Source organism: Macaca thibetana, chromosome 3 (genome assembly GCF_024542745.1).
Source record: "Macaca thibetana thibetana isolate TM-01 chromosome 3, ASM2454274v1, whole genome shotgun sequence".
In the NCBI taxonomy this organism is placed as follows: domain Eukaryota; kingdom Metazoa; phylum Chordata; class Mammalia; order Primates; family Cercopithecidae; genus Macaca; species Macaca thibetana.
The window spans coordinates 88,444,828-88,469,140 of NC_065580.1; the positions used below are offsets into that span (position 1 = coordinate 88,444,828).

Consider the following 24,313-nt stretch of genomic DNA (forward strand, 5'->3'; position numbering starts at 1 on the left):
AAACGTCAATTCCACATGCCAGCCCTCATTGACCCCCATCCTCTCCACTATTCCTTCAGACTAGGTCCTGTCTCCAGTCATGCATTCTACCAAACTTTCCACTTTTTATAGCTCTTACAAGCTACAGTTGAATTATTTGCTGTTAGAATATTAATCTCAGTAAGGCACGGATTGACTGGGTCTGTTTTTTGTTATTGCAGTTGTTGGTTTGTTTAAATAGAGTCTCACTATGTTGTCCAGGCTGCATTCACAGTGCAGCCTCAAACTCCTAGGCTCAAGTGATCCTCTTACTTCAGCCTTCTGAGTAGCTGGGAGTACAGGCACATGCCACTGCACTCAGCCAACTGTGTTTGTTTTATTCATAGTTGTATCCCCCGTGGAAAAGTAATGTTTCAAATATTATTGGAGGCACTCAATGCACACTGATTTATTGATTCCTTTTTCAGGGTTAGAGCACTGTTTACGATGGATGTTTGGAGAATGGCAACAGTAGGCACAAACAACAATTGCTTCCTTATTCCCTGAAGTGTTAAAGTAGAATATGTACTGAGAAGCTCTTTTTGACTCACGGCTACTTAATGCCAATGCCTTAAAAAGGCAAGTAAAGTCCCAAATATGTGTGAGTTTAGAATTATAAATTGCCTCACTTGTTCCATCTATTCTAAGCAGTGTACAGCTCATCATCAGTAACACAAAACACGACCAAAATCAAGTATTTCTGGAAAATGCACTGGACTGGCACATATGCCATTGATTCGAACAAAAGTCTTCCCCAAATGATGGGTCTTTTACTCAAATCAAAGGCATATGTGCCAGTCTATGAAATTCAGCAAGTCACATCATTTCCCAAAGTTTGTTTTCTCTAACAACACTTATTATATCTTTGAGTCTATGATTGATTATATTAGCTACATAAAACCACACATACACATACGCATACACATACACATACACATACACATACACATACACATACACATACACACACACAGGGACAGAGTGTATAAAAAACTGGTAATTGGGCAGTAGGTAAATTTAAATATTTGATCAAAAGAGGGAGTCACGAATATATTTCACTTTAACTTCAATGATATAAATCTTCCTGTGTAGGACTAAGATTTATTCTTTGGTTAAGGCTCTGCTGAGTGGTATTAACATGCCTTGGGTCTTGAAAAAACTACAAACTGTTCCCACACTGCAAAACCTATGGTGTCCAGTTTCTTTAAAATGGCAAGGGAATAAAGACATTTGTGAACAAATCTGCATGAAGAGTCCTTGAAGACTTTCAAATTTCATACTTGCCTTTCACTCACTTAATTCAACTATAATCTTCCACCAGCTTTGAGTAATTCCAAAGCAAGTGACTTGGTTTTCATAGAAACTACCCTGTCATATTCATATTTCTTCAATCTAAGTTGAGTGTTAATTAAACCACCTGATTATCATAAAAAAGTGTAACTGGGATAATGGGCTCAGAAACAAATACAACTTTTTTTTCAACGTGTTTGATTATCTGTCTCCTCTAAATCACCAATGTTCAGGTCACACCACAGACTAACTGTATCAGATTTTCTGGAGGTGGGGTCCAGGCATCACACAACTGACTTTTGATAAGCATAAAACTCAAAGGGTGGAAACAGAAGTGGATAGATGTAATAGAGCCTAGTCTTAATGTTAAGGTTATCAGTCATTATAGCATACAAAGGGAATGGAGAGCACTGGCTAACTAACATCAGTTAAGAGAACTTTCACTGCAATAGCACAGAATTGGAACCATTTCAAAATCAGCTTAAAATTTTGTTGACAAGAACTACACACACAAAGACTATAGATTAAGTGATATGTAGTAATTTAAAGAGGCTTCAATAAAGAGGCTACACTTAAATCTTGATGAAAGAGCAGTATTTATACGAGAGAAGAAAGGACACAGGAATGAGCAGAAGATGGGAACGAGCATGATAAATATATATGCAAGGGTCATCTTGTAGACTTGCCTGACCAGGAGAGGGTGATCGTTTGGCAGTAAAGGCGATCTTCATATTCATGGCAGAATACTTTCCTGGAAAACGTGCCTTATGTCAAAATGATAAAAGTAAAAGCTGCTTTTTCCACAGAAAATAATCCTATAATAAATGGTATGCTCCTGATGCTACATTAGTTTTTCAGAGAAATGACTATGAAGACCTTTTTTAAAAACTGTAAGAATGACAGAGTGTACTATATACTACATGTGCAGGTATACATATAGACACTATATATATGTACACATACACACATACATACACACATACACACACACACACAGACAGAGAGGTCCACAGAATCTTAGTATTTTAGAACTGAAAGGAATCTCAAGGGAAGAGGTATATACATATATACATACACACACAAACACACACACGCATGTTAAGACTTGGCTTTTTTAAAGGTACGTTAATAAGGTCAATATAATAACCAATCACATAAAATTATAATAATATGTATTAATCTTCTACAAAAGGTCTTTATCTTCTATGTAAAAAACAGAAATTTTTGAAAAATCATTAAAATAGAATTCCTAGTTTTTCTGGGTAGATTTTTGACAAGTAACTTTGAGCAGATTTTGGGAAAAGTTTTACTCTATTAGAGGGCCTTTTGATCAACTGACTCACAGACTTTTTTTTGTTGAGAGAGAGCAACTGAGTGGCTTATCTGTGAAAGAAAAAAATTCCTTCTCCTTTGAGCCTCTGAATCAGATACTAACTTCCCCTCTTAATTCACTATTAGAAAGGATATACTACTCTTTAAGTACATAATCCTTTACTTGTTTCCATCCTTCAGAGTCCTTGAAGAACTACTTTGTTCTACAGTGTCAAAAACTCAGCCTGAAATTGAATTTGGGTAAAATTGTAAAGGCACAGAATTGTAAGCTTCATTTTGAATCCACTAAATCAATCCCCCCTACGTCAATTCAGTCATAAATACTACGTGTTAACCATAATCATCTCTCTAGAGTCCCCTTTTTTACCCTTTTATCATCCACTTTAAGGATTTAGTTGTCAGTATTGATTAAAATAATGAAACTAACTTGACCTTCTTCACAAACATTCCTGAACTTACAGTAAATGTATGATTACCCCTACCAGAGTCCTCAAAAATAAATGAAGAATTCTTCCATAGGAGTTAAATTAGCAAACACACAAGGAAATACATCTCATTACTTCAGGTTTACAAATCTGCCTCTGCCCACTCTTCACTTAGCTGTATCCTTTCCAACTGTGAGCTGGAGTAGGCAAACAATTATGTACATCTCTTCCTATTTCCATGTTCAGTGACTTCATGCTGATAGCTTAAAACTGAATGTGGTGGGAGAACTTACACCTCAGAAAACTTAAAAAAATATTAAACTCATAACACTACAGATTTATTGCTTTCAGCATTCTATAAATAACAGCAATAGTCTAGTTGTACAAAAACTTTTTATTTCATTGATTCAAGTGTTTTAATCGAGAAAAGATTAGTAAACGTATTTTATGTTTAGAATCAAGCATTCTTTCTGATCATTTAGAAATATACTAAAAGGTTTAAATAAATTTTGTTATCCTACTATAAGACCCCTACTAACACCTGTAATCCCAGCACTTTGGGAGGCCGAGGCGGGCGGATCACCAGGTCAGGAGATGGAGACTATGCTGGCTAACATGGTGCAATCCTGTATCTACTAAAAATACAAAAAGATTAGCTGGGTGTGGTGGCGGCCGCCTGTGGTCCCAGCTACTCGGGAGGCTGAGGCAGGAGAATGGCATGAACGAGGGGGAGCTTGCAGTGAGCCGAGATTGCACCACTGCACTCCAGCCTGGGCGAGAGCGAGACTCCGTCTCAAAAAAAACAAAAACAAAAGAAAAGACACCTACTAATAAAACAATAGCTACGAAGAGTACTTTAATCCCAAAGTAAATTAACTCTAATTAGCAATGCTATATACTTAAAAAAAATAACTCCCCAAATGGCATTCAAAATGTGGAGTGTGATGGAGTAAGTTAGTGTGTGTTTTGGGAGGAGACACGATTGAAAAGAAATCAAGATTAGTAACAACCTGACCAGAGAATCTTACTATTTTAGAACTGAAAGGGATCTCAAATCACTATCACAATTCCCTGTAATTTCAGAGCCAGAATTTAAATTACATATTCTAGGAGACACAGTGAGACCAAGGTTTTGTTAAACAAACAGGGTTCCTGGAAGGGCGGAGGTTGCAGTGAGCTGAGATTGCGCCACTGTACTCCAGCCTGGGCGACAGGGCGAACTCTGTCTCAAAAACAAAAACAAAAACAAACAGGGTTCTTAACTTTCAGTTCAGTGTTCTTTCTACTCTACCTTAACAAGAAAACAAAACATCCTGATTCATAAAATTGGTGGAAACGAACTTAGGCATGCAGCTTTACATGACTGTATTAAGGGAAATGGTATTTAGTGAGCGATAACACTGCTTAAGAAGTGCAGTCCTATATCCTATGTTTCAATGCTTCAAAGAGATTCCAAAATCCAGATGTTCTGAAGGACTTAGGTCTCAGAAAATAGTAAAAAGTTTATACAGAAGTACACACATAAAGTATAGTCATCATTTCAGCAGTATAAAAAACAAGACGTGAACACCTTAGTTAAGACAAAATACAGGAAAAAAAAAATAACATGGGGCTAAGTGCACATCTTCTTAAGTAATAAAGTATAGAAAATTAAACTCATGATGTTAACTATTTTAGTAAACAGGAGTATTAATAAAATTACAACTAAGATCTAAGTCCTTCAGAACATCTGGACATTTCTTCTACAGAGAAATGTCTATTCAAATTCTTTCCCCATTTTTTAATTAGGTTACTTGTCATTTTATTATTGAGTGTGCTGCTGCTTTTTTTTTTTATACATACTTTTAATTCTCGGGTACATGTGCAGAATGTGCAGGTTTGTTACATAGGTATACACGTGCCATGGTGGTTTGCTGCACCCATCAACCCGTCACCTACATTAGGTATTTATCCTAATGCTCTCCCTCCCCTTGCCCTCCACCCCCCAACAGGTCCTGGTGTGTGATGTTCCCCTCCCTGTGTCCACGTGTTCTCATTGTTCAACTCCCACTCATGAGTGAGAACATGCAGTGTTTGGTTCTCTGTTCTTGTGTTAGTTTGCTGAAAATGACGGTTTCCAGCTTCATCCACGTCCCTGTAAAGGACATGTACTCTGCTGGTTTTTATAAATATAGTTTTATTGGACAGTTATGCTCATTTATTTGCATTTTGTCCACAGCTGCTTTTGTGCTACAATGGCAGAACTGACTAACTGTGACAGAAATGATGTGGCCTACAAATCCTAAAATAGTTGTTTGGGTCTTTAGAGAAAAAGTTTACTGATTCCTGCAATAGACAGTTTTATAGCCATTAATATATATAAGAAGAATTACAAATATATAGAAAACATATTAGAATCAAAACTGTACGAAGTAACATATGCTGTATGATTTTTAGCTATATAAAAATTGTAACCATGTATGCACAGCTAAGACATTAAAAGGAAATATACTAAAACATTAACAGTGATCTTTGGATTGTGGGTCTATGGCTGAATATAGCTAATTCAGAAAATCTAAAGAAGAAAATTACATTTTACAAAATAGGTATATATTACTTTACAGCCAGAAACAGAAACATCTGGTTGTCAGTAATAAAGATACCTACTATGACTTTTTAAAAAATTAATTTATTTGCCATTTTTCTTTTCTATTCTTTGTGTTCTTATGAATGAAAACTTAAGAATTGTTTTTTCAACTATAGATAACAATTTTGTATAGGCAGTCACTATCTGGAAACAAATGCTTACTATCATGGTTTGTACATGATGGAACAGTAAATACGTAATAAATTATTGTTGATAGAGTTCCTACTTGTGACTTCCATGTTAATTTTTTCCACACATTTTAATATGCTTCCGCTGGGTCTATGAACATTTCATTTTTCAGACACTGGAAAACACATTATTGAAAACAAACCATCTATCTGTAGAACAAATCACATATCTATAGAAAATATACAAATGACCAATAAGCACACGAAAAGATGCTTGATATCATTAGCTATCAGGGAAATGCAGATTAAAACGATAATGTAATACTACTTCACACTCACTATGATGGTGACAAAAAGACAGACAACAATAACTTAAGTGTTGGTCAAAGAGGAGCTTTCATATGCTGCTGGTGGAAATGTAACAAAGTACAATCACTTTGAAAAAGTTTGCAGTTCCTCAAAAGACTGATCATACAATCCAGAAATTATATTCCCAGGTATATATCCAAGAGAAATGGAAACATTTGTCCCTCAAAAACTTGTACATGAATACTCATAGTAGCATTATTCATATGATTCAAAGAGTAGAAACAACCTAAATGCCCATTTACTGATGAAAAACAAATGTGGTATGTGTTCAATGGAATATTACTCAGCAATAAAAAAGAATAAGCACTAATTTATGCCACAATATGAATGAAACTTGAAAACATAATGCTAAGTAAAAGAAACAGGAAAAAAGACCATATATATTATTTCATTCATATAAAATGCTCAGAATAGGCAAATCCATAGAGACAAAAAAAAAAGATTAGTAGTTACCTAGAGCTAGAAGCGTGGGGGAACGCAGAAGTGACTGACAATGGATATAAGGTTTCTTTGTGAAGTCATTAAAATGTTCTTAAATTGATTGTGATGAAAGTTGTACAACTCTTAACTAAAGCTACTGACTTTAAGTGGTTGAACTGTATAGTTTGTGAATTGTATCAGTTAATAATGAACTATTACCCCAGGTCTATTCTATAGATTATAAAAACATTAGGCTGGGCGTGGTGGCTCACACTTGTAATCTCAGCACTTTGGGAGGCTGAGGCCAGTGGATTGCCTGAGCTCAGGAGTTCGAGATCAGCCTGGGCAACATGGTAAAACCCCGTCTCTACTAAAATACAAAAATTAGCCGGGCGTGGCAGTGTGCACCTGCAATTCCAGCTACTCAGGAATCTGAGACAGGAGAATCGCTGGAACCTGGGAGGCGGAAGCTGCAGTGAGCAGAAATCGTGCCACTGCATTCCAGCCTAGGAGGTGACAGAACGAGAGTCTGTCTCAAAACAAAAACAAAAAACATTAACCATTTCCCCTTCTTTTAAATATTTAGATAAAATTTCTAATTTTAAATTAGTTTCTAATTATTTTTGCTATACTGTAATAAATATAACTGTCTTTCCGAGGAATGTCAGTTTTTACCCAAATTTCAAATTGCAAAGAATATAAAATGGTAAAACAAAAAAAGGACAAAATTTTGTTGCAAATGTCCACTATTTGAGTTTTGTTTGCCTTTTAACAAGTGTAGGGATATACCATTTATTTTCATTATTTCTATGGCAAAAGGTAAAAGAAGAAAATAGGGAATATGTTCTTGAAGTTTTACCAATCATTCCCTGTGATACTATGTCATTAGTATCACAGCCAGCGAATCCTGAAACCTATGTATCTATCCCTCCTCCCTCCACGGGAAGATCTTTCAGGAAGGAACACAGTGGCATTAGCACATATCTACTTTCCCTGGCGCGGGGGTGGGGCGCAGTGACTCACGCCTGTAATCCCAGCACTTTGGGAGGCTGAGGCAGGTAGATCAGAGGTCAGGAGTTCAAGGCCAGCCTGACCAACATGGTGAAACCCCATCATCTCTACTAAAAATATAAAACTTAGTCGGGTGTGGTGGCGCGCGCTTGTAATTCCAACTACTCAGGAGGCTGGGGCAGAAGAATTGCTTGAACCTGGGATGCAGAGGTTGCAGTGAGTGTGCCACTGCACTCCAGCCTGGGTGACAGAGCAAGACTCTATCTCAAAAAAAAAAAAAGAACAAAAAAGAATATATGAACTTTCTCTAATCTTGGATTAAGAGGAACAAAGATGGAGGGATTTACCACCCACATTTCACTTTCAAGATCAACAAGGTTGCTTGTTGTAGTTTCTACTACACTATCCTTATCTTCTTTCTTAGAAATTTGCTTATACTATTCTTATTTCCTAACATATCCTTCCTCTCTATCTATCCAAATAACCCATTCTTGAAAACCAGTTTTGCTCTCAATTCCATTGAGGTCTTCATCAGCTACTCTAGTTCACTCTATCTCTACATGAAAAACCACTCTCAATACTACAGAAATGATTGTTTTATTTCTCCATGTTTCATGTGCCTTAATTTTGCCCTCTCTACCTCCCTTGCTGTACAAAAAAATAGCTAAGACAGGGTCAAAGAATGTGTGTACACAACCTAGGAACATAACAGCAACAACAATAACAGAGAAGTTAATTTTACTGAACACTTACTATGTACCAGATTATAGAGGCACAGAGTCAACTGATTTGCTAAAAATGTCATTTATTGATTGTTAAGTACTTTACTAAATGTTTCACCCACATCATCTCATTTTCCCCTTACAACTCTGAGTTTGCTACAAGTACTAGTATTACTATTTTACAGAGATATTAAAAATTTTCTTTTAGATACACTACAACTTAATGGTAGACAGAATTATAGATTTTCTGACACAGGCCAAAGCTGTCAATATTACACTATAATATCTTATTTAAAGGGGGAATAAAAAATACATGGGTTATCTAGGATTCATCCCCTGAGGCTTCTGTCTAATCCACACCCAAATTCCACAGAGAAGGAGAACTCAAGGGTGCTGAAGGAAAGTTTCCTTCCCCAAGCTGTTACTGGAATAACAAAAGTACTAATACTAAATAAGATGTTATCACTACAGAGTACTCTCCCACACATGATGTCATTTAATCCTAACAACCACCTGATAAGGGGATACAAGTTATCATCTCCAGACAAAAATATATGTGTTTTGTCCACTCAAGACCAAGAGCTTAACAAGTAATAGAGCTAAGTTCAAATCCAGAACTTCGGACTCAAAACATACATTATTTTCTTCCATCTTTATTCAAAGTTAAGCACTTCATTTTACAGTGGCATTCTCTAATTGTTTCTCAAAGTTTATGAGTAAATACAAACACTAAAATTCATAGGTTCTAACATTTTCTGAGTTCATGGCCCTTTAAAAAAATCAAACCTATGAAACCACTGGAGAGGAAAAAAAAAAAAGTTTTTTTCCACAGTTGTGGGCCCCATAAAGGACTGTAAGTTAAAGAATAGAGGTGATAATTTTTGCTGCTATCATATGCTTCACAGTATACAGCAGACAGCACAGAATAAGGTTTTTAAAGTATATGAATGATTGTAAACAGACTAATTTTCTTGATATTGGTACTGGAAGTCATGGAGCCTCTAGTAAGTCATATATTTGCGTAGTAATAGAAAAAGTCTATGTAGGAAAGTAATTAACAGAGAAGGAACAAACCAACAATTAATGAGTTTTATCGCATGCTAAGAACTTTATTTGATACCATTTTTTAGCCTAAAAGCAGCCTCTAAAGTAGTTATTATCTGTAATGTTTTAATTTGCCAGAAACTTAAGGTAAATGGTCAAGCAAAGATATAAATTTAGATCAGTGTAGGATGCAAAAAAACCTTGCTTTTTCATTAAGCTTGATAGCACTGAATGTTTTCAAAAGAAAAAAAAACTTAAGACCTACAGTGAAAAGAAAGGTGACCAGGGGATCAAAAATAGGGAAAGTATTGCAATAATAGGAAAGAAGAGCAGGAAACTAAGATAAATAACCTAGATTATAAAATATTTAATTGGGTGGGAGAAAAAATACCAAACTTAAGAACAATTTGATTCTAACTCTAACTCACTGGATAACATTAGACTAACCACTTTACCTTTCTGGACCTTAGCTTCCTCATCAGTAAAATTATGGGTGTTGGATGGCATAAAAACTTAAATTTCTAAATTCCTTCACAATTTTCAAAACACTATCACAGGTATTTCATTTCACTCCACTGAGCAGGGACTTTGTTTTATTCACTGCTGTATCCCCAGCATCTGGTTGGTACAAAGTATGCCCAAAATATTAGTTGAATAACACGAATTTTGATCCTGACAATTATCCTGAGAGGAACACAGAACAGGGCAGTTATTATTACACTTATTTTACATATGAGAAAAACCAAGGTTCAGAGTTTAAAGACACTTGCTCACAGTCCTACAGCCAGAGGTGGAGCTAGAACGCAAACTCAAGTTTTCAAATTACTAGAGCTCAAATCTCTTTCCAGTTCTAAAATGTGTTACACATTTTTATATATTTTCCAATAGTCAGGCACAAGAATAATGAATTCTTCTTATCCTCACTCTTTCTAAGAAAAAAAAGTCATCAGGATAGCGTCACTATAGAAAGCAATAAATAAATATTTAGAAGAATTATCTGAAAGAATACCTAACACTCAATAATGGTGCACATGAAATAAAAGAGATTACATTCAAGTTCAGACTTCCTTTGATTATACCAATTACATGTTCTGTGTTCCACAGTGAGTCTGCATCTGTAATTCTGGCTAGCTCCTTTGCAAATGCTTACTCCTAATCATGAGGGAGGAGAAGTACAAATCTATCTCTATAACTATTATTGTTCAAACCATAAACCTTGTACCAGGCTCCCCAATGAGGTTGGGAAACACATCTCATGCCCTTCCTCTAGCCAACTCCAAATCTAAAGCTTTAGAATCAAATGGAGATAGAGGAAAGGGCCTGAAAGGGCAGCATGAGCTGGAAATACATAGCAGGGCAATCTTTGTGTGTGATGGTAGCAACATATTTTAATGGAATAAAAAAAAGAAGTCTACAAACTCATCTAAACATAAAATCTTTCTTTCAAAAATAAATAATTTCTAGAACACAAGTATTCCCTTTCCTATAATGTTACCCATTAAAAGGCTTTCAAAAAGTTAGACGTCAATGATAAAAATGAAAGTAAACATAATTCAAACAGGTGTGAAATAGCCTCCCATCAAAAAAAATCAAGCAGTTTAAGTAAAATAGAAGCCAAAATACTTTCATCATATGGGAAGCAGTATACAGCTGGTTTGTAAAGTAAGAATTTTAGTACATGTGACAAGAAAAGTTCCTTAAACTCACCAAAATAAACTTTTCTTCTGAAAAATATAAACTTGAATATTCTCCACTGACTTATGTTCCTTTGGTCCCTTCTCCTCCCTCTAAGAGAACTTCCAATTGATATGTGTCATAATTAGGAGAAGAGTTATAGCAAAAGGAGAAGAGCAGTTACTCTGAAACTAATCTATTTTCATAGCACTCACATAAAACAGAGGGTCTAGGGAAAAGCGGGGGGAAAAGTATCAATAAGTGGGGTAACAGATTTAAAAAGTCACTGATTTGGACCCTAAAGAAAAAACTACCAAACAGAATGCAGTGCTTAATCAAAATAAACATTCTGTAAAAACCTAAAATCTGGGGTAAAGGTTTTAAGAGCTCTAGTTCTAAAATCCTGGAGTTATCCCACAATAATAATCTGCTGTTCTACTTACCTTTTAATAAACAATTCCTCCCCTTAAAAGTTATTTTCCTTAGTGGTACAAACCATGCATCTACATTTTTCTGCATAAATACAATGCCATGTCCTTACCTAGTAGCAAACTGAATGAGCGCATTTTGAAGAGTCTGCCTAATTTCAAGAAGAAAAGATTCATCATCGCTTAGTGTATAATACCAATACTGGACATAATCTCTCAAGGAAAACTGGATAACCTGTAACAAAAATATTGGGAAAAAATTACAACATTTTAGGATTTAAAAAGTTACAGTGGTAAACTAAAAAAGCATGCTGTATCTGCCAATTTATATTTACTCTCTACATATTAATTTATGGTGGTAAATACCTGCCCTCATTACAAAAACATCAACATACTAAAAACCACTTCAAACATTTTTAAATTATTCTGGTATCCAAACTTACCTACTGCCTAGATTTAAAAAAAAAAAAAATTAAAACACTATATATGGCCAAGTTCCATATAAATCCAGGTACAGACAGTTTGCAGAAAAAAAATAAACTTTCCATGCTATAATCTAATAAATAATATCAATCAGTTTAATGGAATGAGATGTAAAATAATAGAGAATTCCAAAAAAAAAAAAAAAGTTTTTTTAAAGATTACATCATCGGATCCATTGCAGTCTAATTATAAAAATTATACAGGAGTTCACTTATTTCTACTAACATCTTTGATACTGCCAACAGTATTTAGACAATAAATAATACATAATACAATTCAATGTATAATTTTTACAAACCAGATAAACTAAATATTAGTAATAATAATGTTAAAATTCTAAAGTACACATTTTTATAATCATATAATCAAACATCAATGAAAAATATTTCAGGGGGCATAGCTTTTTACCTAGCTCTAATTTTTTAATGTTTTTAGATCAGATATTTCATTTCCATTTTTAAAAGGTAACAAGTAGGAAAAAAACAGTCTGATTTACCACACCACTAAGCTTATTAATCAACAAAACAGTAACACTTTAACTGTAAAATTTTAAGAAACACTATCAAATGTCAATAAAAACTTTTTTTCTAAATCCAAATTCAATCGAAAGGCTTTTACATAAAGTAAACCACCTCATTAGAAGGGAGTTAATAAATAAGGAAGCATCTTCAAGTATAAAATTCAAGGATAACATAAAGAAATTCCAGGATACTATTTAAAGAGCAAAAAGTATTTCCTGGTATCGTCATTAGAAATATACCTAGAACACAATATATAGAATTCAAATACCACACGCTGAAACTCACTTGCTGGAGAGGTTCATCAATTATATTGGCACCCGTCAATCTTCTATCAATCTTAATAGTCCTGGCTTCCCGTTTCATTTCTTCTAAGCACTTAAAGGAAATCAAAACATCTTACTGAGTAGTTTTCTGATCTAAAATCTCTCTAGTTTAATTCCAGTTGAATACTCAATGTAACATCCCTTCATTATCCTCAAGTGAATAAATAACCTATTTGAGGTGCTACTATAAGCCAAACACTATTTCTCAAGTTAACAAAACTAGACACTCCCAAAAAAATGATTATCGTCAAAAATTTAATTAAATCAGCAAACATTTAGAATGTGGGAAAACTGCAAATGTACAGGTATGCTGCTGCCATATTTCAATGAAACTTTACAACTATAAAATTAGTGTTTCATGTGAGTCAAACTGTCTTTATTGGACACTCTCCCTCTTGCCCCTCCCCTTTCCCAGCCCAAAACAGCATACCAGCTGCAAAATAATTTTTAAACAGATTTTATTTAGGGATAGTTTTTGGCAACTTACGAAAATGTATTTCTCTAGTTTTTTGTGTTCAGAAAGATCAGTGGCCTGAAAATTGGGTTAAAGGCAGTGGGAGACTCTTAAAAAAAACAAACCATAAATATATACAATATAGATACAGATATAGACATAGATATCTATATTAAAAATACATGCTTCAAGTTATAATATGAAACCACTGAAATTTTTTCATAAAACATACTTATAAATCATATTTTAGAAATAGAAAATAAAAACCACTGTTTTTATACTATCTATTAAAAATGGATTATAAAGACTTAACCAGTCTTGAATATAATTTATTACTGTAAAGGATCTTAATTCTTAAAATATTTCCTAACCTCTCTATCTACCACTCAACTGAAGTACACTATAAATAGCTAAGAAATGGTTCAAAAAAGGAAAGGTTAATTTTGTAAGACTTATAAGTAAAAAAAAAATACATATGAATATGAGTCCTAAAGGAGAGAAAGGTTTCAGATCATAAAAAAGTTTAAGTATTAAAAAATTTGTTTATCAATATAAAGGTCAATGGAATAGAGTGAAATTCTTTTATTAATGTAAAATAATATTGGACATTATTTACCTCTACATCTCTTGCACCTTAGCATGTAACAGACAAGTTAATAACTGTAAAGAAAGTTGTTATTAGCATCAACTCCAGGCCATTTGCCTCTCTTCATACAAAATGAAACCAACCCAATTCCACAAGAATTGAAGACACTACAAATCTGAAGCCTACGCAATTCCAGTTTTATTTATAGAGTATGATACTAAAAAAAAATAAAATAGCACCATTCAAGATGATAAAAATTAGGTCTGAATTATTAAAATTCAGATACTGCATAATCTAATTACAAGCTATATTTTTCAAAGTAATGAAAAGTATCCATTTTTTCCCTCTGGTTCCTCTGCAATTTATTTCATTCAAACCAGAACACTCATTGACATTGTTACAAATCATACGCATGATGCTTTGAAATACTATGATAAGACAGCAGGAAAAATACCCAAAATAAACTAACCAATTTCTATCATTTTCTCAGGTTTGTATTCCCACTTTATAAATCTAACACTAAGAAAGTTTTTAAGATGGCCTTTTAAAATATATTTCCTAAGTATAATTAGACAATCTCACATAAATTTCAGTGAGCATTAGTAAATTATAGGAAAATTTGTCACGCTATATACAGATGATTATTATCATTGCAAAGAACTGGACTTTGAGGTTTTATATTCCCTCAAACTATTTACCTTAGGAACCCCAGTTGATGTTGGAGGAAGAAATGAGTGTTCACACTGTTCTAGGTACTTCTCTGAGTTTGTTTTTCCAAACAGGAGAGTAACCACTAAACCCCTAGAAAAAAAATTTAATCACAAATATAAAAACAAAACTTTCTTATAATTTAATGAATCTACTACCAAGTATGTTTTTCAGAGTTCACAGATGGCTTATCATTTACTAAAAAGTCAATTTGTGACTTTGGCAAAGCAAGAAATTGACAGATTGTATTAGGTTCTGAAGTTTAAAACAACTATAAACATTTTGTGAATTACACAATAATACTTTTTAAAGTTTTAATCCAATATACTTCCTAAAGAATCTTGTGACAAGGCCGGGTGTGGTGGCTCGCGCCTGTAATCCCAGCACTTTGGGAGACCAAGGCAGGCGGATCACAAGGTCAGGAGTTCGAGACCAGTCTGACCAACATGGTGAAACTCTGTCTCTACTGAAAATACAAAAATTAGCCAGGGTGGTGGCACACTACTCGGGAGGCTGAGGCAGGAGAATCGCTTGAACCCGGGAGGTGGAGGTTGCAGTGAGCTGAGATCACGCCACTACACTCGAGCCTGGGTGACAGAGCAAGACTCCGTCTCGAAAACAAAAAAAACTTAAATGACATTTTTCAAACTTAAGAAAAATCAGGCTGAGCGCAGTGGCTCATGCCTGTAATCCCAGCACCTTGGGAGGTCAAGGCAGGTGAATCATCTGAGGTCAGGAGATCGAGACCATCCTGACCAACATGGTGAAACCCCGTCTCTACTAAAAATACAAAAATTAGCTGGGCGTGGTGACACGCACCTGTAATCCGGGCTACTCAGGAGGCTGAGAGGAGAATTGCTTGAACCCAGGAGGCAGAGATTGCAGTGAGCCAAGATCACGCCACTGCACTCCAGCGACAGAGTAAGACTCCGTCTCAAAAACAAAAAAAGGAAAATCAGCCCTTATTAAACAAGTATGCTAGCTAATAACCATGGATAAAGGCAAATGAGATCTAAATATGTAGCTAAATGACCAAATTCTATAGTTCTGTTAACCAATTAAGGTGAGGTATTACATTACTACAACTTGCCAGTATGAATACAGAATAAAAATAAAGGCCATTAGGGGGAAAAAAAAATCTAATCTATGATTTGTTTAAAATAAGGCTGGAATTAAAATATAAATGTATCCCAAAATAAGTTACTTATTTTGAAAAATAATTACAGGATCAAGGAAGATAAATGGTGATTTTGAACTGCTTCACTCTAAGTATTAATTAAATATTATCAATATTTCATAGATTTAAAATTTACCAATAAAGCAAAGTGTTAGAAATCCATCAAAAAACATTTAATCTTATAATGATCTTATAGTAATGTTACAATGATTCAAAGACTGTAATGACAGGAAGGGAACAGTAAGACATTAAATATTATCAGTCTCAACTACTGAAAGGAAGATTCTCAAAGTCCTCCAATTTTTGTGGCTACCTTTCCATGTTTGTTGAGAACAAGGAAAAAGTCAAATCAGTTTATGTCATTAATTCTGTTTTTGTTGTCTGTAAAAGGCTGGTCTCAGAATTACTGCTAAATTTCATCTATCTGTGTTATATCTGGTATTATTATTAAGATTCAAGTTGGCCCTGTATTTCAGTTTTACCTGGTTATTAAGCATATTTACAGACACAATAAAATGTTTATATTAACACTGTGTTATTAAAAACATCATCAAGAAACAGACTGATAAGACATTAACTTTTGCCTACAAGTGTGTGACGATAGGAAGACAAGATAAAGAGCAGTGTGATTTTAAAATAACCTAAATAGTAGCTTCAGCCGTAAAGTTTAAATAATAACTTAAACTGTATTTAGGTGCAAGAAATAATTATATAACCCAACTAATATAACAGAATGCCACAAAATAACCACAATGCAATGGGATGAAAGTATCCTACAACAACAAAAATGAAAAATCCCCATGTATTTTTCTTTCCAAAAGTATTCTTTATATTAAAAAATAAGGGGTTAACTTTGACTATAAGCAAAATAGAGACATTATTAACACTTCAGAAGAATAAACTGCAGCACTTAAAAACTTAAGTTTTATTAGCAAAACAAAACAAGAAAGGATTCCACAGGCCTACCATGTGACTCTTAATTTTCTCTAAAGAGTTTTTTAGTATCCATTATCCTCTAGTATCCCACCTTATCTTCAAATTTTTACAGAACTTTGTAAGCATCTGAAAGATTTTTTGAAATTATTCCTTGATAAATTACAACATTTAAAAAAGGAACAACAAAGGTTCTCATGACTTGAAAAATGAATAAACTTTGTGCAGGATCTGGGTATTTTTAAAGATTTTAAAACTTAAAAAATTAATAAACTGATTTCTCTTTTTCCTAAATCTTATTTGGAGCAGTTGAGTAAAAAAAGAAATAATTATTCACTTATCTACCTTCTAAGGGCTCCTACCTTAGCCTATAAAGCTGCAATATCCTCCCTTGCCAAAGTATTGGGAAATACTCTGAAATCCTTTTCCTTCACTCTTACAAGGGCTAATACAATTAGCGCAATTAGAAGACATTTCTACCTTTCCAAAAAAAAAAAAAAGTCAAGACAATTTCCTTTCCAATTAATAAATGCAGCCTTGACTCTGAGAGGGAGTGGTGCAACCTTGTCGCTATTCAGCCATGCTGTGGCCTTAACTGTGACTGAGGAGTGTAATTAGGAAACCCATTTGGCTGCAGATCTGTATTATCTTCAAAGATACTCTGAACTCCATTATCAGACTTTTATGGCTAAAATAAGTTTAAATGTTTCAGTACACAGTATTATATCTAGGCCATAGATACAAAAATACTAAATCTAACAAAATATAGTTTTATGGAGAGTCTCTGACATAGCTGCTCAATTAAAGAAATTCTCACTTGTTCAAGCATATGCTCCCTATAGAAAGACCATAACATGACTATCAAATCTGTATCCCCAAAAAAGTGACAGATATATTTCGAAGCTAACCCTTCAGTGTCCGATATAGTTTCTCAAGCTACTGTTTATATAAGCTATTCAATTCAGCTAAATCTTCTAAACCTATAGGCTCAAACAACTCCTCCAAATATCTGGGGTCTCAAAAGATTTTTCAGAATGAAATCAGTGTTCATTCCACAACTGATTACATAAATATGTCATATAAACATACATACAAACACATTAACAACAAAATACTCATTTCAACTAAGCTACTTTGGTAACAGTGTCTAAATAACAAACATCCCTTGTCTATATATTTTCTAATATTTCCTTGAAATTCATGTCTGATACCAAACGCTCTGCATACAAAGCTACAATAAATTATGACTGAAACCTCTCTTGTAAAGGTTTATCAACTTAAGGGAAAATATAAACGTACACCAAATAACTACGAAGAGAAAACTGTGAAATCAGGTATTTGAATTTTCTAGACCGAAATGACAACATTCATTAAAGGAAAAAATTAACATTATTGTCTGAAGTCTAATCACAATTTCTATAATGTAAAACTTCATGTGTAGTCTCATTTTAACTTACTTATTATTATTAACATAATGCAAAAGAAAATTTCAACTTTAAAGGAGAAACAACACCAAAAGGAATCTGAAAAATTTTTTAAACTTTACACATTATCACCAAAAAAAAGTTCATACCTTTGGAAATGGACATCTATTATTGAAGGACTACCCATATTTATGATACAAATAATGACAATCACTGTTTTTATTTTTATGGGTATCCTTATTTTTTTAACTTTAGTAAAAGCAATTTATTAAAAATGGCATTCACAAATCATACTCCCATTTCTCATAGTCATTTGTTTCCATTTTAACAAGACATGACACAAGAATTATAAAATTGTAATTGAGTATACTTACCCACCCACAAAGCAGAGGATATAAAATGTCAAATAAAATATTACAAAGGGTCCAAAGGTTATCAGAAAAAGGACAATGCCAAGGCTTCCCCATCCCCATATGGATAGACTGGTCTGAAATAAAGAAAAAATATAAGTAAATAAGTAAATAATTCTCCACATGAATTAGAAAAGAACCAACAAAACTTTAACACAGTTCTAAATTTCTTCTTGTAAACATTTATGGTATTATTTCAGTAACTTTTGAAAATGTAAAGTGTACACTTGAAAATTTATCTCCACAAAACAATATGCAAAATTTATATGTATAAAGAGATTTATAGAGCATCTGCAATTACTTTTTAAAAATATCCTAGTGGTAATGCAAAGGTAAGGAACAGAAATAGTTACACAAACTGTTAAATGAAATCCTGGCATGAGAAATACAACAAAGTATGTATAAAAACATCTGTACATTTATATTTGCAAACGTATATATAAAAGGATAAGTAGGCTACAAAGTTATACTTACTTAGAATTAATATTTCATCTTGAAACTAGGTTCCAATATAACTACAGCATAAGGAGACATTTTATTAGAAATTTAAATTTCAAGGTAAGAAATTCTTATCTCATTGAAAATTGTGATATTATTTTACTCAAATTATGTGTAGAAACTCATACAATTATAATTACAAAAGTTCCAACTTCCAGTTACCAAAATTTACTATGAGCTCAACAAAACATCACCAAAAAGTATTCATACATTTTAAAAAAAACCTATTTCATACAGAATTATACTGTTTCAGCCAATAAAAAAATACGCCTTTTATTAAAGGCAAACTGGATTTTGGCAATTTAAGTCATTATGAACAAATACATGTGTTCAATTCAGCAAGTTCCTACATCCATTGGCCTTGCACTGTGAGGTAGTACACAAAGGAAGCATTTGTCCCACTCATGCCATCAAGGAGCATGGAGAAGAATGTCCTATAGGAATGAAACAATTAGATACTGAACCAAACGAAAATAATAGAAAGCATTATAAGATGCTAAACTGAACAAAATTAACAACCAAAAAACTATAGAACAGACAGTAAGCACTGTGGATTATGAGAGAAAGGAGGGTTTTATTTATTCATTCATTCACTCACCAGTCATTGCTTCCTTTGTGACAAGCACAGCTTAAGGTAGTGGGGATACCACAAGGGATAAAACATATCCTCATAAATCTACATTCTAGTAAGGAGAGAAACACAAGTATACCCTCATAAGTTCATACAGCTTCATAAGTTTACATTCCAAAAGTGGGGAAAAAGAAAATTAAGCAAATATGTAGTTATATCACGTGGGGATAAGTGCTATGGAGAAAAATAAAGCAACTGTATAGGGCTAGTCTAAGCAACTCTAAATGATTAGATGACAAATGAACAGAAATCCTGGACAAGATTTATTTAGGGAGACATATAATACTGAGTCTTCCTATCCCAAAATGGTAATTTTCAACTTAATCATATCTTCTTTTATGTCTCTCAGAATTATACAACTCTTATTCTTTTGTGTTTTATTATCCTTTTTCCACATCTTGGTCACTTTATCTTTTAAACAAAGGACAGAATGCCTGCTAATGAAGTTTCTGCTCTGCCTCCATGTTCTCTCCTCTCTGAATCAGGAGGGAATACTATTTCACCTACAGAAGTGTTCTCTGACTTCCTTCTAAGAGCTGGTAAGTAGGACATAGTTATTTAGAATAAAGTTCAGAGCCACTCAGTTTCTCTAATACTTTGCTGAAGTTCCTAACCCACACTAAAATACGGCATGCCACTCTCTCCTGTCCTGTGCAACTTCCACTGAGAAGTCTGCTGGCAAATGTACTGGAGCACCATTACACGTTTTTTTTCTTTTTCTCTTGCTGCTTTTAGGATCCTTTCTTCTTCATCCTTGACCTTTGAGAGTTTAATTATTAAGTATCTTGAGGTAGTCTTGGTTTAAATCTGCTTGGTGTTCTATAACCTTCTTGTATTTTAATATTGATATATTTTACTAGTTTTGAGAGGCTCTTTGTTATTGTCTATCTGAATAAATTTTCTACCCCTAACTCTCTCTCTACCTCCTCTTTAAGGACAATAACTCTTAGGTTTGTCCTTTTGAGGCTATTTTCTAGATCTTGTAGTTCTGCCTCGTTCCTTTTTATTTTTTTTTCTCCTCTGTGTATTTTCAATTAGCCTGTCTTCAAGTTCACTCATTCCTTCTTCTGTTTGATCAATTCTGTTAAGAGATTCTGATACATTTGTTAGTAGGTCAACTGCACTTTTCAACTCCAAGATTTTTGCTTGACTCTTTTTATTAATCTCCTTGTTAAATTTATCTGATAAGATTCTGAATTCCTTCTCTGTATTATCTTGAATTTTCTTGTATTTCCTCAAAACAACTATTTTGATTTTTCCACCCAAAAGGACACATATCCGTGGTGTCTTATTTAGTTCATTTGGTGAGGTGTTTTCCTGGATGGTCTTGATGCTTGTGGATGTTCACTGATGTCTGGACATTGAAGAGTTAGGCATTTATTGTAGTCTTTACAGTCTGGGTTTGTTTGTCCCAGTCCTTCTTGGGAAGGCTTTCCAGGTATTCGAAGGAACTTGGGTGTTCTGATCTGTTTCTAGTCACTGCAGCCATATATACATTACGGGCACCTTAAGCCTACTAATGTTGTGGCTCTGAAAGACTTGTAGTGGTATTGCCTTCATGGTCCTAAATAACATGTGGAAGAATTATTTAAATTACCAGGCAGAAACTCTTGTTCTCTTCCCTTACATTCTCCCAAACAGAGTCTCTCTCTCTCTCTGCTAAGGTGTGTGGAGCTGGGGGAGGGGTGACACAAGCACCCCTGTTGCCATCTCCACTGTGATGGCACTGGATCATACTTGAAGTCAACAAAGCACTGAGTCACACTAGAGGCCTGTGGTAACCATCCCAGTGGTTGGAACCTGAGGCCAGCAAGCCTTGCCACTGTAAAGTGCTTTGGAGTCCTAAGTAAACATGAAAGGCAGGCTAGGCCACAAGAGTGCAAGTCCTGGGCTATGCTGGGTTCGGAGCCACCACACCACCCAGTGAGACACCAGCTGGGGCAACGAAGGGAGCACTTGCACCACCCTTCCTCCCACCCCAAGTAGTGCAGCTTGCAATTCCGGGAAAGACTCCTTCTCTCTGCTTGAGGAGAGGAGAGGGAAGAGTGAAGAGGACGCTGTCTTGTAACTTGGATACCAGCTTAGCCACAGTAGGACAGGTCACCAGGCAGAGTCCTGAGGCTCCTGTTCCAGGCCCTACCTCCCAGACAGCATTTCTAGACACACCATTGGACAAAAGGGAATCTACTGCTTTGAAGGGAAGGACCTAGTTCCCGCAAGATTGATTATCTGCTGACTGAAGAGCCCTTGGGCCCTGAATAATCAGCAGCAGTAGGTACCCAGGCAGTACTTTCCATGGGCCTTGGGTGAGATTCAGAGACATGCTGGCTTTAGGTGTGACCCAGTACATTTCTAGTTGTGGTAACTATGCGGGGAGACTTCTGCTTGAGAAAAGAAGAGGGAAGAGGGAGGGGACTTTGTGTTGCACCTTAGATACCACCTTTACTATTAGTTGTGTAACCACTACATGCCTTCATTTCCTCACCTATGTCATGTGGTTACTGTGGGGAGTAAATGAGTTCACAGTCCAATGGTCAATTTTGGCTTAATCACTATTATTATGCAAAGTTAAACAATAAAAAAGTTTTTAAACATTGCCCAAGGTCACACAGCTATAAGGGTAAGATCTGACACTAAGCCAATCTTGACTCTTTAACCCATAAAATTTGTCAGCTGACAATTGTCTTAAAAGTCCTAGTAAGACTCGGTACTGATGGAACGTATCTCTAAATAATAAGAGCTATCTATGACAAACCCACAGCCAATATCATACTGAATGGGCAAAAACCGGAAGCACTCCCTTTGAAAACTGGCACAAGACAGGGATGTCCTCTCTCACCACTCCTATTCAACATAGGGTTGGAAGTTCTGGCCACGGCAATCAGGCAGGAGAAAGAAATAAAGGGTATTCAATTAGGAAAACAGGAAGTCAAATTTTCCCTGTTTGCAAATGACATGATTGTATATTTAGAAAACACCATCGTCTCAGCCCAAAATCTCCTTAAGCAGATAAGCAACTTCAGCAAAGTCTCAGGATACAAAATTAATGTGCAAAAATCACAAGTGTTTCTAGACACCAATAACAGTACAAACTGAGAGCCAAATCATGAGTGAATTCCCATTCACAATTGCTTCAAATGGAATAAAATACCTAGGAATCCAACTTACAAGGGATGTGAAGGACCTCTTCAAGGAGAACTACAAATCACTGCTCAATGAAATAAAAGAGGACACAAACAAATGGAAAAACATTCTATGCTCATGGATAGGAAAAATCAATATCGTGAAAATGGCCATACTGCCCACGGTAATTTATAGATTCAATGCCATTCCCATCAAGCTACCAATGACTTTCTTCACAGAATTGGAAAAAAACTTCTTTAAAGTTCATATGGAAATAAAAAAGAGCAGCATTGCCAAGACAATCCTAAGCCAAAAGAACAAAGCTGGAGGCATCATGCTACCTGACTTCAAACTATACTACAAGGCTACAGTAACCAAAACAGCATGGTACTGGTACCAAAACAGAGATATAGACCAATGGAACAGAACAGAGTCCTCAGAAATAATACCACACATCTACAACCATCTGATCTTAGACAAACCTGACAAAAACAAGAAATGGGGAAAGGATTCCCTATTTAATAAATGGCGCTGGGCAAGCTGGCTAGCCATATGTAGAAAGCTGAAACTGGATCCCTTCCTTACATCTTAGACAAAAATTAATTCAAGATGGATTAGAGACTTAAATGTTAGACCTAAAACCATAAAAACCGTAGAAGAAAACCTAGGCAACACCATTCAGGACATAGGCATGGGCAAGGACTTCACGTCTAAAATACCAAAAGCAATGGCAACAAAAACCAAAATTGACAAATGGGATCTAATTAAACTAAAGAGCTTCTGCACAGCAAAAGAAACTATCATCAGAGTGAACAGGCAACCTACAGAACGGGAGAAAAATTTTGCAATCTACTCATCTGACAAAAGGCTAACATCCAGAACCTACAAAGAACTCAAACAAATTTAAAAGATGAAAACAATCCCACCAAAAAGTGGGCAAAGGATATGAACAGCCACTTCTCAAAAGAAGACATTTATGCAGCCAACAGGCACATAAAAAAAGGCTCATCATCACTGGCCATCAGAGAAATGCAAATCAAAACCACAAGATACCATCTCACAGCAGTTAGAATGGCGATCATTAAAAAGTCAGGAAACAACAGGTGCTGGAGAGGATGTGGAGAAATAGGAACGCTTTTACACTGTTGGTGGGACTATAAACTATTTCAATCATTGTGGAAGACAGTGTGGCGATTCCTCAAGGATCTAGAACTAGAAATACCATTTGACCCAGCCATCCCATTACTGGGTATATACCCAAAGGATTATAAATCATGCTGCTATAAAGACACATGCACACATATATTATTGTTTATTCACAATAGCAAAGACTTGGAACCAACTCAAATGCCCATCAATGACAGACTGGAATAAGAAAATGTGGCACACATCAGAGAAATGCAAATCAAAACCACAATGAGATACCATCTCACACCAGTCAGAATGGCGATCATTAAAAAGTCAGGAAACAACAGGTGCTGGAGAGGATGTGGAGAAATAGGAACACTTTTACACTGTTGGTGGGATTGTAAACTAGTTCAACCATTATGGAAAA

The 24,313-nt window shown here is 34.9% G+C and overlaps 1 protein-coding gene across 7 annotated transcripts in view; it reads right to left on the reverse strand.

Moving 5' to 3' along the window:
* SNX13 (sorting nexin 13) overlaps positions 1-24,313 on the reverse strand; it is a 153,237-nt gene that overhangs the window by 96,325 nt on the left and 32,599 nt on the right. For 3 of the 7 annotated variants that reach the window (XM_050783103.1, XM_050783104.1, XM_050783106.1), the window contains 4 exons: positions 18,471-18,583; positions 14,553-14,655; positions 12,777-12,866; positions 11,601-11,722 (listed from right to left, as the gene is read on the reverse strand). In XM_050783103.1, the coding sequence (XP_050639060.1) occupies positions 11,601-11,722; positions 12,777-12,866; positions 14,553-14,655; positions 18,471-18,583 (428 nt within the window). Of the gene's footprint in view, positions 1-11,600; positions 11,723-12,776; positions 12,867-14,552; positions 14,656-18,470; positions 18,584-21,232; positions 23,416-24,313 lie in introns of those variants that run through there. The other 4 variants (XR_007724026.1, XM_050783102.1, XM_050783100.1 and 1 more) reach the window with 4 other exon arrangements.